Source organism: Telmatherina bonti (genome assembly GCF_933228915.1).
Source record: "Telmatherina bonti genome assembly, chromosome: 17".
In the NCBI taxonomy this organism is placed as follows: Eukaryota; Metazoa; Chordata; class Actinopteri; order Atheriniformes; family Telmatherinidae; genus Telmatherina; species Telmatherina bonti.
Genome location: NC_136615.1, coordinates 7207655 through 7224124, shown reverse-complemented (window position 1 = coordinate 7224124; position 16470 = coordinate 7207655). Strand labels below are relative to the sequence as shown.

The 16470-nt window shown below is 41.6% G+C and overlaps 1 protein-coding gene across 1 annotated transcript; it reads right to left on the bottom strand.

Annotated features, from left to right (window-relative positions):
• Positions 1-2731: 2731 nt before the first annotated feature.
• pla2g3 (phospholipase A2 group III) lies at positions 2732-12156 on the bottom strand (the record flags this gene model as incomplete). The annotated part of the gene is made up of 7 exons (XM_079256985.1): positions 2732-2990; positions 5131-5241; positions 5595-5724; positions 5797-6146; positions 8215-8349; positions 8439-8571; positions 11652-12156. 7 exons carry the CDS (start codon positions 12154-12156, stop codon positions 2732-2734), a joined length of 1623 nt encoding a protein of 540 aa, XP_079113111.1.
• Between the last annotated feature and the right edge of the window lie 4314 nt (positions 12157-16470).

Below are 16470 nucleotides of genomic sequence, written 5' to 3'. Positions count from 1 at the left end.
TAATCCGATTAATGGTCCAACCAAGCAGCAGGGGTTGAAAGTGGAGTTGACACCTGCAGTTCCAGCATCATCCACTAGGGGCGCCAACATCCTCATAGACTCCCATGTTGAAAAGACCAATTTCACAGCAAAAATAAACATGTTTACAGATGAAATAAACATGTTTACAACAGAAATAAACATGTTTACAGCAGAAATAAACATGTTTACAGCTGAAATAAACATGTTTACAGCAGAAATAAACATGTTTACAACATGTTTACAGCAGAAATAAACATGTTTACAGCTGAAATAAACATGTTTACAGCAGAAATAAACATGTTTACAACATGTTTACAGCAGAAATAAACATGTTTACAGCTGAAATAAACATGTTTACAGCAGAAGTAAACATGTTTACAGCCTGGTACGTATTACATTTTTGGTTTACTAGGTTCATGACTATTGTTTACAATAACTTTAGATGTTATTTTCTATTCTATAGTCATTCAGCAGTTTAGCGACTTACACAGGACAGTGAGAACACGCGCTCATTCAGTCACTCACACTCACTCAGGCGAATCTGGGTTCATTGTCTTGCCCAAAGACACTTCGGCTCATATTCAGGGGAAGCCTGGAATCAATCTACCAATTTTCCAGGTGAAAGATGACGGCTCTTCCAGAGCGACAGCCCCTTATTTAGACCACATCCATATGTAGCAGGGTTTTTGTAAAACCAAATATCTTCCCCTGTCCTGCCAGTGAAATGAGTCCACACAACATTGTTTTTCAAAAACAAATCTATCCACACTTATCCGCATAACTGCATTCATGGTCCTCAAGTTTTTACAAGGAATTATAAAAAAGAGGGAGAAGGCTTCCAAAATGTTAATGGTTATGGAATTCATACAAACACCTACATATCAGATCTGTACTTAGTTGATATTTTATAAATTTTGCTTTTATTTTACGAAAGACAACCACAGTCTAGGAGGAAAGACACCAGCAATAATCTTAGAGAAGCAACTGTTGCTGCTGCCCATCAATCTGGGACGGTTGTATTCTTTTTCTACCTGGAGTCCATCATTTTACAGAGATGAAGATGCCAGAGACGACTTCAGAGATTCTACAAGAAGAAAATGTTCAAGACAGCTGCCAGTCCTCCCAGGAATCACTTCTCAGCAAAGATCAGACTGTAAAGCTCAAAGAAACCATAAAGTATCCAGAGCTACACCTCAGACAAAGTTCAGGCCAGTCAGTGTTGACATAGTCCAGTCGAAGTCCAGACCTCAACTTGGTCGAAAAGCCGTTGGACCACCAGGGAGCTTCAGAATGCAGTGACACATATATTCCCTCTAACTTTGCATCTACAAGCTGCTGGGAGGAGTTTTTCACAAACTGTTTCTTTTTCAGATATCGTAACATTTAAAACTGTCTCCATGTTTTTTTGTTTTCTGGTTTAAAAACAGTTGGTAAAAGTATTTTGTTGAGTTATTTTCCCTTCAACCAGTAGCTAGCCTTGTCAGATTAAAAAATCTGGACATGTTTACAAAAGCTAATGACCTCAGTAATCCATTTAACCAAAAAATGGCCCCAAAATGGCCAACAAACAGTGGACCAGAAGGAATAGAAGCTGTTCAAGCACAGTGGCTATAGCTTGGGCCTGCCAGTCATGGTTTGCCTAAACTGGCTAAAAATGTGTCCAAAACCAACAAAATGGGAAGACATTACTGAGAAGACCTGCCTGAAACTACAGCAAAATACTCATTATGCTAAGCTATGCTAACAGTAGTTAGCTGTAGCATTAGCGTTACTTGAAACTACAGCAAAACACTCATTATGTTAAGCTATGCTAATAGTAGTTAGCTGTAGCGTTAGCGTTACTTGAAACTACAGCAAAACACTCATTATGCTAGCTAGCTGTAGTTTTAGCTTTACTTCACAAACTACCATTTTCTCTCTTAATATTCAGTTCTTTCATAAACATTTCACACATTTCTTATTTACAGATATTTACAAACTCTTAACTGTACAAATACAAGTGCATTTTGTGCTCAGACCTCATTAAGAGCATGAGGAGGCGGCCGACAGCCGTGATTGTACTGAATGAATCTGAGGTCAGGAGTAAAGCAAAACCACGTCACCTCCTTTCTGATTTAACTTTTTCATATTTTTCATTTTATATGAATTCAAATATGTAAAAAAGTCACATTTTTATATTAATCTCATCAGAAAGAGACTGATCTTGCCCTGCTTTAGCATCACCACATCCTGCTGCTGCTGCAGGGAAAAACAGGTTTTACTCCTAATTTTAAGCTCAGAAACCTGATATACTTTAATGTCGAGGTGTCATCCCTCAAACAGGTGGTTTCACAGTTTTACCTCAACCTCAAAGTGCAACGGGTCAAATGAAGCCTTCAGATTTGGATCAATAAAGAAGACATTGTGAGATATGCGTGGGTAAACAGGAATAATTTTGTGTTGGAAATATTTTGAATAACTTTCTTGGAAATAAACGTTTTGGTTCCAGCACCTTCTTTCTTTTTCTGTCATTTTATCAGTAAAACTGGTAGAAAAACTGGAATTTTGTCTAATTTTTCCATTTTGCATTTGTGCACAAAGATTAAAATGAATTATTAAAGTAAATTAAAATATAGTAAATTATTACAAAACTGCCTGAATATGATATATTTCCATGCTAATTTATTTCACAATGTCTTTTTTTCTGTTGCTTCCCTGTAAATGATCCCATTCAGGCCAGCTGTCTCGGCTCAGACGGCTGCTCTGTGCTGGGACCAGGTCTTCTGGTCCTCTTGGGGTTTTTTGGTCGGGTCATCCTGACACAGAGCTTGTAGAGTCTGACAGTTCTGCTTTTTGTCTTAGCTCTCCTGAAGTTTGGCCTCCAAGCCTTCATCTTGGCGGCCTGTAGATGGGGCTGCAGCATCACTGCTGGACGGCTGCTCGGGTCCGGTGGAGGACGCTCTGCTGTCACAACCTCAGCACCGCAGCTGCTGAAAAACCAGGAGGAAATGTTCATTTTAATAGTGGATTCACTTCATTTTACTCCTTATTTTGCTGTATTTTTCCAACAGTTTCTGTCACATTGTAGATGATGCAGATGATTTTTACAGAAACTGTTTTTATTTTAATTGTTATTCAGAATTTAAACAGCTGTGGTCTTCCAGATGTTTCCTGCTCCAACACACCTGATTAAAATATAATGAACAGAAACAAAAAAATAAACTCAAGAAAATAAGACAATGGGGGGAATTTTATAATATAATAAAATATAATATAATATAATATAATATAATATAATATAATAAATTATGTTTGAATTATAATAAGTAATAAGTCAGTATGGGGAGCTTTAATAGATAAATAAAAGCAAAGTAACATATTTAACAGTTTAAAAAAAGGTGCAAATTGCAACTATATCTTGAAAAACATCAGATTAACCCCTTGATGCCTGGTGCTGCACATTTGTGACAAACATCTTTGAACCTCATCAAGCTCTGATTTGCGTATTTATTTAATATTTATCTTGATTTATTTGTTGTTGTTAACTTATTTGTTATTTAATAGCCTTTTTTCTCAGGCTTTTTTCCCGTATTAATGTTGTTTTTATATAATTATAAATAAATTTGGGCATGAAGGAGTTAATCCAGGAAGGTAATGTGGTGTTTTATTGTTCTGTTCTGTTTTTTCATGTTTTTGGGTTTTATTTGTGGAAATGTTGTAAATCTCTTATTTTTTGGGAAATGTAAATGAACCCTTGAACAAAGTTTTGGATGGCTACTGCATCGCTTTATGGTACAAATTTGTTCAAAACATTGTGATAAACAGTCTGATACTTGTCTTCTGCTCCCTGGTGGACATCTTTTGAACTGAAATCATTTTTATATTCATCACAAAAAGGTAAATGGACAAAAAAAAAAGTTTGTTATTTTTATTTTTAAGTGTTATTAAAAGGCCAACAAAAGACTTCAGTTTTTTTTTAAAAAAAATTATATTCTCACCAATTTTTATCAGGCTGTGCCCATTTCTGCTTCCTTATGTACATAAATGTTTCAAATGTTGCCATACTTTTTGTGATAATTCATCCACTAGGGGGCAGTGATGATTCAGAGTTCACTTCCATGTTTTGACGCTGGTTGGCACCGCTGTAAGGTTCTTTACAACCGACAAAACACCAGAAGAAGAAGAGATATAAACACAGAGGCTATGTCCTAATGTCCACCCTATTCCCGACATAGAGACATATATACTGGTCACACAACTTTCTATGGGTGTCCGACAGACCAGTGATAAAAAAGTAGCACACTTAAAATAACCCACAATGCATCTTTAAAAGCAGTGAGCATTGATGGCCACTTGACGGGTCGATATAGACCACAATGCATTGCAGCAGGAGCTCAAAGTGGCAGAAGTGACGCGAACATCAAAGCAGGTTTAGAATAAATTATAATTAATTTTATATTCTTATTTGTTGAATAAATATACAACAAAGAAAGAATAAAATACAACAGAAGAAAATAAACTTTTACATGAGTTTGGATTGTATTTGGAACAATGTGTGCCTGTTGCCATGGTGATAGCCAGTAGTCACGAGAAATAGCTAGCTTTGTGTCTGAATCACCAACAGAATGAGTTCAGGATATAGTGCAGCCCTGTGTAGTCAATAAGTGTGGACTTTTGGACACAGCCAAAGTTTTTTGCTCGTCTTCTTCTTCAGGTGCTTTTCATTCGACACTTTCTGCGTCATTGTCTTCCCGTTCATCTTCTTCTTCTCTGGTTTGTTTCTTTCATTTCAGCTGTACAACTCAACCCTGCCACCACTATTTCCTGCAGATTTCTGCGTCAAGTGACGGATAGCAAAGCTCCTCAGAAACTGACATTTTACGTACATGATAGACACAGAAGGCGGACAAAACCGCCTGCGTATCCTGCCTATCTTCTAGCATAAATAGGTCTTAAAGGGTTAAATGGACAAACTGAGTGTTGTGTTGGACTTGGGACATAAAGTTTGTACTTCTGCAAACTTTAAATATTTTACAAGTCAGAAGACATTTGAAATGAAAATATCTGTGCTGAGTGGTTGTTTGGTAACATGCAGGACAAAGTTTGGACGTTTAGTCTGGAAATACTGACGTGTTGTCCGCCGTGCAGTCCTGAAGCCGGAAGCAGGACTGAGATACGTTTCCCAGCAGAAGACCCTGCACATCGGTCAGCTGCCTCTGTTCAGCCAAAGTCCGGAATAATCTAAAAAGATGGAAGAAAAGACCAATGTCACATCCTCACAAAGAGACAATGAAAAGAAGACAAACAGAAAGAGACAGCATGCGATTATGGAAATGTCCAAATACGTAACATCCTGTCTGGATATATTCAGTCCCATCGGCTTATGTAAGAGGGTGAATCTATGCCTGCTGTGCTTTTGGCCCACATCTGGGTTATGAAACTCCACAGTGTGTCAACCCCGAACATAGCTGGACTCTGATCACTCTGATCTCATCTGTGGGGGGCTGCAAATATTTACTCTGAGGTTTTAATGAATCTGTTTTGAGGACACGATGGGACTCATCCTCATGCGGTAAATGCTCATGTCGGTTTACCTGTCGGTACAGCGGCAGTCGTACATGGTCCGCTGCTCTGCGTTGTGGACACCAAACTTAGTCTGCAGCGGGGGGATTTTATTCCCACACTCATCCAGGTCTTTATAGATCCCACACGGCGTCTGCAGCTCTGTGGGAGGAGGCATCACTTTAAATATCGTAGAGAAATGAAGACGTCAGAGTCGTCTTCAGAGTGAAATACCTGCGGCGTCGACGTACTGCTCCACCACAGTTTGATGTTTGACTGGCAGAGCATTGTCCAGGTCGTCTTTCCTCTCTGGTGTGGATTCTGTAGGTCTCTGTGTAGAGGTGGAACCTCGGGTGATGGAGGGGGAAGCGGCTGAAATCATTGGGGTCGTGGGGGTCGTGGATGTCGCGGTGGTGCGGGAGACGAGCTGTGGATGTGATGTGCTGCTCTCTAGGACTTCTGTGGGCAGAGTGGAGTTGATAATGGAGCATGAGCTGTTGGTGCAGTCCTCCATCAGCTGGGTGGACTCGTACAGGGTGGGTGGATGCACATCAGCATACAACGCCATCTGAGTCTCCTTGCACCTGTAAATCAAAGCAGAAACAAGTAGAATATTTATAAATCTGGCAAAGAGAAGGCAGATTGTAATATTGTGTTCTAAAGCACAAATAAACACATCCAAACGTCTGCACAACCAGCATAACCTCAATCTGGCTGTGAAACCAACACAGTACGGATTTCTGTGCCTTCGTTGTTCTTCGGCTGCGTTCACAGCAGCCGTTTTCATTCCAATTGCTTGGAAAGTCGCTTCATTTCGGGTTTTATGTGAACAGATTCTGATCTAGGGCTTTACAGTGGCATGGTGGTTAGCACTGTGGCCTCACAGCAAAAAGGTTGCTGGTTCAATCCTTGGCTAGCATGTTCTCTCCGTGTATAAGTGGGTTCTCTCTGGCTCCCTCCCACCGTCCAAAGACATGCATGTTAGGTTAATTGGTTACTCTGAATTGCCCATAGCAGTGCGTGTGAATGGTTGTTTGTCTCTGTGTGGCCCTGCGATGGACTGGTGAGCTGTCCAGGGTGTACCCTGCCTCTCACCCAGTGACTGCTGGGATAGGCTCCTGCTCCCCTGCGACCCTTCATCGGATTAAGTGGTTTGGATAATGAATGAATGAATGAATTAATTAAATTAATTATCTAGATCAAAGAAGCAGACTCAAATGCAGGTCTAGGTCTGTTTCAAGCGGACCAAATACAGGAAATGCACTACAAAAAAAAGGGCATTGTTGGTTCAGCGCACGGCATCGTGGGTAAACACAACCAGAACATTCACACATGTGGAAGAAACAGCTCAGACCAGATCCACCCAGACCATTAAGGCCAGATCCACCCAGAACACTAAGACCGGATCCACCCAGACCACTAGGACCTGATCCACCCAGACCACTAACATCTGATCCACCCAGATAGCTGAGACCTGATCCATCCAGACATCTAGGACCTGATCCACCAAGACCACTAAGACCAGATCTACCCTGACCACAAAGACCAGATCTACCCTGACCCCTAAGACCAGATCTACCCAGACCACTAGCCAAATAATCAATTAGATTTTTTGGCAGAGTCCAGTTAGGATGATAAAGTGACACCTAGTGGCAAATATCAAACATTACAACACATTGAAGTTTCAAAATGTGGCCATTCCCTTTCGTTAAGATAAAATATTAAAAATAAAATAAAAAGCTTTTTTTTTTTTTTTTTACTTAGTTGTTTTTTAAACATAAAAATAAACAACATTACACAACTACTTTCAATATAAGCCTCTAATTTTAAAGGTTCAGTGTGTGAGAATTACTGACATCTAGTGGTCACCATGGGTATAGCAGTCTTTCAAACATTTATGTTTGATAGATTTTCATGTGTGTTTGGATCCAGTGGGCTCAGGTGCAACAATAACTGCACTGAAGGTAACTACTTGTCTTCTGTCTTCTTTTATGGTGCTTTTACTCTCCTAAACGGTGCTCTAGCATCTTCCAAACTATGCAGGTACTGCGGTTTTAAAGTTCCACACTGAGTTGTTTGTCCATTCAGAGAGACCGTATTAAAAATGGTGGCAGCCGTTATGCATGTGGATCTACAGTTGATGATTATAAATGCTTCATTCTGAGAGAATAAGACATTACAGGTGTTTGTGTTAAGTGATTATATACCAATAAAAACATGGTTTACTGTAGTTACACGCTGCACATTTAAAGTATAAAACATTAGAAAGGCCTTTTTTAACGTTGCACATCATTACTTTAAAGTGATAAAACCACTATTTTCTTGTTTATTCTACAATAATTAAACATGTTGATGACATTAATGTGAGATTTCTGTGAATGAACTGAACCGTAATACAGGCTTTGCTCTGTATAAACCTAATAAAATGAAGGAAAATGAAATGTTTGTGCTGTTTTCAGTGACAATGTTCTGGTTAATGATCCACTGCCGGCACGACACGGATTTAACCTGAAGGCCTGAGATCAGTTTGGGACATTTTATCTGATTAAAAAACTCAAATGTTGACATCCAGTCGTTCCAAACCCGTCCTGTATCCCAGATAGGCGGGTTCAGACGCAGAAAATCTGCAGCGAAACATTTCTGTGGACTTACATCCCGAACCAGTTTCTCTGCATGCACTGCAGCTGGTGGGAGAAGGTGAAGCAGTGCATCTTCAGCAGGTTGAAGAAGGTGTATCCCACCACGTCAGAGATGCTGTCGTTCGCCTCCCTCAGACAGTTACGAAACCTTCAACACAAATAAAACACATTACTGGGAATGCTTCATGGCTTCATGGCTGGATGTCACGTGGTGGCAGAGAGGAAGGGGGGGTTTACTTGTTGTCGCAGTCGCAGTGAGACATGGTGAAAATGTTGCTGTTAAAGACGCCAAACTGGGAGTGAAAGGACAGGATGGTGTCTTTGCACTGGTCGTGTTCCCGGCAGCAGCTGTCCGTGTCCGAGAAAACTCCTGGAAGAGATAACAAGCACTCTGATGAAATCACCATGACAACGATCAATAACAAAATGTTCATTTTTAGTTTGGTTTCACGTTTAACCCTGAATGTTCTCAGGTTTGGGAATAAAATGATGAAACCGACAGCTGTAGATGGCGGAGCTGGTTTAGTCTTAATAAATCTTTCATTTTTTTAAGTGAAATAAAAAACGGATTTTCTTTAACGCTTGAATTATTTGCAATTATATATAAAATCAAAATAATTACAGAAATAAAATCATAAGAAAAAGGAATATCGTAAAATGCCAATAGATAAAATAATAACAACTAATAAATATAATTAATAAATAATAAAGAGTGCATAAAAGCAAAAAATTAAATGAATTTTTTTTTACAAAAATAACAAAAACAAAATATTTTTAAAAAAAAAGAAAATTAAGTAAAAAAGATACATGAATTACATCTATTCATTCATCTTTTATTTTTTTTAAGTCTATTAAGCTCTTAATACCTGAATTTATTTGCATGTTTAAAAACAAATAATGAATAAAACAAAAAAATGAATTAGGAGCATGTGATAAATAAAGATAAATATTATAAAATAAATATATAAATCTGTAGTTCCAATATACATTTTTCATAAAGTTTAACTTGGGGCAAATTTTCAATTCAGTGCAATTCAACTTTATTTATATAGCGTCAAATCACGGCAATGCCATCTCAAGACGCTTTACAGACAGAGGGGAAAACATAATGAAGGCCAATTCATAACAGTCTATATAAGGAAACCAACAGATTGAGTTGAGTCCAACTCAATCTCCCATCCTGAGCAAGCACACTGGCGACAGTGGGAAGGAAAAAACTCCCTTTTAACAGGAAGGAAACCTCCGGCAGAACCCGGCTCAAGGACAACAATTTTCAACCCTTTCAGGTTATTAAAGGACAAAAATCTACTTTTTCCATAAATACTCCTGAACATCACAGACTCCATTATTTCTTCTTCGAGTTAATGTAAATATATAGATAATAAAATTATTATAATTATTAACATATTATATTTTTAAACCTTTTTATCCCCATTTTATCACTTAATGTCACTGCTTTTATTCAACCCCTGAATGCCTGAATTAATTTAGAAAATATATATTTATTTATAGAAATAAATAACTCTGGAGAAAAAGAAATGAATAAAAAATAAAATACATTTACACCTTAAATTCAGATAAATAAAAACAAATAGGATGAATAATTATGAGTGACTACAATTTAATAAATCAATAGAAACAAAATAAATTGATTAAAAAATAAATAAATAAAAGTGGTTTGTCATAAATTTGCAGGTTAAAAATAATGAAATGATTAAATCAGCTTTATTGCAGCGAGTATCATTCTTACTATATGTTGTGTCGGATCTCACTTCCTGCCAAAGGTTCATGTTTGTCTTATTATCTCAGCATAATAAGAGACAACCGACCTGCTGAATCAGTCTGAGCTCACAGACCGTCCTGATTAAACTTAATAAATCTGGTGTAAATCTGACAAGCTGTCATCACATTTTCTATGTGATCATTTCTGCCGTCATGCTGAATTTCTGATTCTTCTGCTCCGGAACCAGAAGCTTTTAGTTGCTTTCAACAAGTTTACAACCAGCCCCTGGAATCTAAATGATGATTTTCCTGTCATGACGTCTGGACAGTAAAACATCTCCAAGTTGTTCTCTTTACATCTCAAGTTCTCAAAGGTTCATATAGAACAGGGGTGCCAAGCTCCAGTCTTCATGGGCAGCAGGTTTTTGTTGTTTCCCTGTTCAAACACACCTGATTCAAATCAAATGGATCCAACAGTCTCTCATCAACCTATTTATTAATTTTGATCAAGTGCGTTGGAGCATGGAGACAACAGAAACTACTGGAGTTTGACACCTGATCTAGAACATTCCTATGAGACTCACTGTCTAGTGTTGTGGGGAGAGATGCTGTTAACTAGTTGCATCTAACTCACTAGAAGATGCTTGACGAGTTGACTAGTTGCATCTAACTCACTAGAAGATGCTTGACTAGTTAACTAGTTGCATCTAACGCACGAGAAGATGCGGGACGAGTTAACTAGTTGCATCAAACTCACTAGAAGATGCTGGACTAGTTAACTAGTTGCATCTAATTCACTAGAAGATGCTGGACTAGTTAACTAGTTGCATCAAACTCACTAGAGGATGTGGGACTAGGTAACTAGTTGCATCTAACTCACTAGAGGATGCGGGACGAGTTAACTAGTTGCATCTAACTCACTAGAAGATGCTGGACTAGTTAACTAGTTGCATCAAACTCACTAGAGGATGTGGGACTAGTTGACTAGTTGCATCTAACTCACTAGAAGATGTGGGACTAGTTAACTAGTTGCATCTAACTCACGAGAAGATGCGGGACGAGTTAACTAGTTGCATCAAACTCACTAGAAGATGCTGGACTAGTTAACTAGTTGCATCAAACTCACTAGAGGATGTGGGACTAGGTAACTAGTTGCATCTAACTCACTAGAGGATGTGGGACTAGTTAACTAGTTGCATCTAACTCACTAGAAGATGCTGGACTAGTTAAATTGTTGCATCTAACTCACTAGAGGATGTGGGACTAGTTAACTAGTTGCATCTAACTCACTAGAAGATGCTGGACTAGTTAACTAGTTGCATCAAACTCACTAGAGGATGTGGGACTAGTTAACTAGTTGCATCTAACTCACTAGAAGATGCTGGACTAGTTAACTAGTTGCATCAAACTCACTAGAGGATGTGGGACTAGTTAACTAGTTGCATCTAACTCAGTAGTCTCAGAGAGGATGCAGGGCGAGCAGAGCGGTTGCAGCGGTAAGATGTGAATCCTCTCCAACGGAGTCTGACACAAACAGGTTATGGACTGACGGCCTGAGGGAAGAAGCTGCTCAGGAGTTAAACTGCGTGTGAGAGCATCTGGTGGTAGCTGAGCGCGTGCACAGCAGCGAGCTCGCACCAGTTGCACATAAACATCTGCTGGTTTGTTGTTCTGGAAATGAAACCTGTCTGGTCTGCGTCACGCGCAGGAAAAACTGAACCCACGTACCCAAATCTGCATATGAAGGCGCCTTGTTCCCGGAGCCGCACCACAGAGTCCCGGGGACGATGAAGCCGCGCTTCACGCGCGGATGGATCCTGACCTCTGACCTTTCATCTTCAGGACCACCTGCGCTCCTCACGCGCCTTCCCCCTGCGCGCTCCCGCACCCCCAGAGATGCGCACTGCTCTGCGTCAAACATGGACTCCAAATCTAACTTTTCACTCTGAAACTCCCGCGCGCGCTTCCGGCACAACGACAGGTAGCTCCGCACCACTGCTGCGTCATCGCTCCAGGAGCACGCGAGCAGAGCGCGCTCCCCGGACCACACGCCGTGATACAGCCGCAGGGATGGGGGGCTCAGCTGGGGGTCGCTGCGGAGGAACGTGCGGTGCACTGCGTGCGCAGACGCAGCTTTGGTCCAGGCGCAGAGGATGGAGGGTGACGCAGCGCTGCTGCGCAGCAGGGAGGATGATGCTGCGATGAGAGGAAGAAGAGCAGCGAGGTGCGTCATGGCTGCGTGAGACGATGCTTCACTCTGAAACAAGCCAACAGATCTGCAGACTGCAGGTCGGGTTTAATAAGTAGACCAGCGCGCGCGGGGGGCAGAGTTCCGGTGGATTAACTGCATCCAGATCAGACACGTGACCGGCTGATGAAGCCAAACAACTTTCTCTCTCTCTCTCTCTCTGCCCCACATTACTCACACCACTTTTTATTATGTACACACACCCGCGCGCGCACACACAGCTGTAAATGTGACAGATTTATTGATCGAACACGCCCCAAATACACCGAATGAAAATATGATGAAGTCATCGATTTGTATTGATCAGCAAACAGAAGTGTCTAAACTTTCCTTCCGGTTTACTTTCCTTCTGAGTCTTCACCAGGAACTGGTCTCTGCCTTCAGCTTAAACTGGTTTCTGCTTCTGACCTCCTGACCCGCCCACCATTCCAGGTTGTCACCAGGTGTGCTGGACAGGAGATAGGTGGGGGTGGGGGGGTAGTTATGTTTACCGATGTGTCTGAGAGATCAGCCACATCTGTCCAGTTGTGTTGGGTTCAGAGGATGCTGGAAATGTGCAGCCATTAGCGGGAAGTTAATCTCTTTTCAAAGATCCGCCTCTTTTGAGTCAGTTCCTTTAGAAGAGTCGACTTTTTGGCTCCCAAATGGGTCTCCATACAGTTTCACTCAGAGCTTCTATTTCAATCCAATTCAGCTTTTATGAGTGTTTTTATTGTTGTTGTTGGTAAACATGTTTTTTTCTTTATGAGATTATTTCCATGTATTTTTTTAAATGAGAAAATATAATTATGTTTAATTATTTAATCAAAGCTGAACACCGCAAGCATACAAGTAAATAAGGGCCAAAAATTCAACATTATGACATTTTAAAGTTGAAAATCTCTAATTTTTTTCAGTATTTGTATTTTAATGTGAATTCCAGTTTGCAGCCTGAACGACTCTTCCAGTCTTCTAAAAGGTTCTTTCTTCTTTACATAGTGGTGTGATTCTTGTCCTTCCTCGCCATGACAGGTGGTGTGTCGATCAAATTCAAGCCCCGCCCCTTCTAAAGTTTCAGCTATTGGACAGGAATTGTTCATTCTAAAAAAGAATCAGTTCTTAGAGCAGGTTCGTTCATCAACAACCCATCACTAGCAGCCATGACATATAAAACGTGCACCAGAATGGCGTGATACTCACGTGCGCCCCTGGGATGTCACGTTGTGGTGAGATGAATAGATCATAAAATGACGGGACCCCTGGGCACTGCCATGTCGAGGGCCAGTCGCCTCTATTACATAATAACAAGAACAAAAGCTAAAGAAAATCAAAATGGATTTCATTTCTGTCTGCAGGTTTTGTCTGTTTGTTTCCTTTTGCATTTCATTGATCCCATATTTGTCATCCTCATCATTTCATCCTTTCAATTCTCATGTTTTGTTGACTTTTTTTATTATTTGATTATTTTTTCTCCTTTTTTTTATCGTCATAGAGATATTTAAACCCTGTCTGTTATCTTAGTTAATTTGCATAATTTGGCAGTCATCTGGTATTATTTAACTGGATTTAGTAATACTTTAATAATTAGTAGGTGTACTTTTCTACTTATACTATACTAACCACCTTATCAGCTCCACTTGTTAACACAAATATTTAGCCAGCCATATTCTGGTCCCAGTTTGGTCCCCTTAGTACCAGCATGACATGGTTTAACCAGCACAGCCTACCTGAGTCCTGCTGCTGACCATGTCCATCCCTTTCTGAGCACAGTGTAGCATCTTCTGATGGAAACTTCCAGCAGGATGATGCACCATGTCACAAAGCTCACATCATCTCCACCATGATGATGAGTTCACTGTCCTCCAACGGCCTCCACAGTCACATAAAACGGGAGATTCTCATGGTGATGAGGTGGAACGGGAGATTCTCATGGTGATGAGGTGGAACGGGAGATTCTCATGGTGATGAGGTGGAATGGGAGATTCTCATCATGATGAGGTGGAACGGGAGATTCTCATGGTGATGAGGTGGAACGGGAGATCCTCATGGTGATGAGGTGGAATGGGAGATTCTCATCATGATGAGGTGGAACGGGAGATTCTCATCATGATGAGGTGGAACGGGAGATTCTCATGGTGATGAGGTGGAACGGGAGATTCTCATCATGATGAGGTGGAACGGGAGATTCTCATCATGATGAGGTGGAACGGGAGATTCTCATGGTGATGAGGTGGAATGGGAGATTCTCATCATGATGAGGTGGAACGGGAGATTCTCATGGTGATGAGGTGGAACGGGAGATTCTCATGGTGATGAGGTGGAACGGGAGATTCTCATGGTGATGAGGTGGAACGGGAGATTCTCATCATGATGAGGTGGAACGGGAGATTCTCATGGTGATGAGGTGGAACGGGAGATTCTCATCATGATGAGGTGGAACGGGAGATTCTCATGGTGATGAGGTGGAACGGGAGATCCTCATGGTGATGAGGTGGAATGGGAGATTCTCATCATGATGAGGTGGAACGGGAGATTCTCATCATGATGAGGTGGAACGGGAGATTCTCATGGTGATGAGGTGGAACGGGAGATTCTCATCATGATGAGGTGGAACGGGAGATTCTCATCATGATGAGGTGGAACGGGAGATTCTCATGGTGATGAGGTGGAATGGGAGATTCTCATCATGATGAGGTGGAACGGGAGATTCTCATGGTGATGAGGTGGAACGGGAGATTCTCATGGTGATGAGGTGGAACGGGAGATTCTCATCATGATGAGGTGGAACGGGAGATTCTCATGGTGATGAGGTGGAACGGGAGATTCTCATGGTGATGAGGTGGAACGGGAGATTCTCATCGTGATGAGGTGGAACGGGAGATTCTCATGGTGATGAGGTGGAACGGAAGATTCTCATGGTGATGAGGTGGAACGGGAGATTCTCATGGTGATGAGGTGGAATGGGAGATTCTCATGGTGATGAGGTGGAACGGGAGATTCTCATGGTGATGAGGTGGAATGGGAGATTCTCATGGTGATGAGGTGGAACGGGAGATTCTCATGGTGATGAGGTGGAACGGGAGATTCTCATGGTGATGAGGTGGAACGGGAGATTCTCATGGTGATGAGGTGGAACGGGAGATTCTCATGGTGATGAAGTGGAACGGGAGATTCTCATGGTGATGAAGTGGAACGGGAGATTCTCATGGTGATGAGGTGGAACGGGAGATTCTCATGGTGATGAGGTGGAACGGGAGATTCTCATGGTGATGAGGTGGAACGGGAGATTCTCATGGTGATGAGGTGGAACGGGAGATTCTCATGGTGATGAGGTGGAACGGGAGATTCTCATGGTGATGAAGTGGAACGGGAGATTCTCATGGTGATGAGGTGGAACGGGAGATTCTCATGGTGATGAGGTGGAACGGGAGATTCTCATGGTGATGAGGTGGAACGGGAGATTCTCATGGTGATGAGGTGGAACGGGAGATTCTCATGGTGATGAGGTGGAACGGGAGATTCTCATCATGATGAGGTGGAACGGGAGATTCTCATGGTGATGAGGTGGAACGGGAGATTCTCATGGTGATGAGGTGGAACGGGAGATTCTCATCGTGATGAGGTGGAACGGGAGATTCTCATGGTGATGAGGTGGAACGGAAGATTCTCATGGTGATGAGGTGGAACGGGAGATTCTCATGGTGATGAGGTGGAATGGGAGATTCTCATGGTGATGAGGTGGAACGGGAGATTCTCATGGTGATGAGGTGGAATGGGAGATTCTCATGGTGATGAGGTGGAACGGGAGATTCTCATGGTGATGAGGTGGAACGGGAGATTCTCATGGTGATGAGGTGGAACGGGAGATTCTCATGGTGATGAGGTGGAACGGGAGATTCTCATGGTGATGAGGTGGAACGGGAGATTCTCATCATGATGAGGTGGAACGGGAGATTCTCATGGTGATGAGGTGGAACGGGAGATTCTCATGGTGATGAGGTGGAACGGGAGATTCTCATGATTTGGTGGAACGGGAGATTCTCATGGTGATGAGGTGGAACGGGAGATTCTTATGGTGATGAGGTGGAACGGGAGATTCTCATCATGATGAGGTGGAACGGGAGATTCTCATGGTGATGAGGTGGAACGGGAGATTCTCATCATGATGAGGTGGAACGGGAGATTCTCATGGTGATAAGGTGGAATGGGAGATTCTCATGGTGATGAGGTGGAACGGGAGATTCTTATGGTGATGAGGTGGAACGGGAGATTCTCATGATTTGGTGGAACGGGAGATTATCATGGTGATGAGGTGGAACG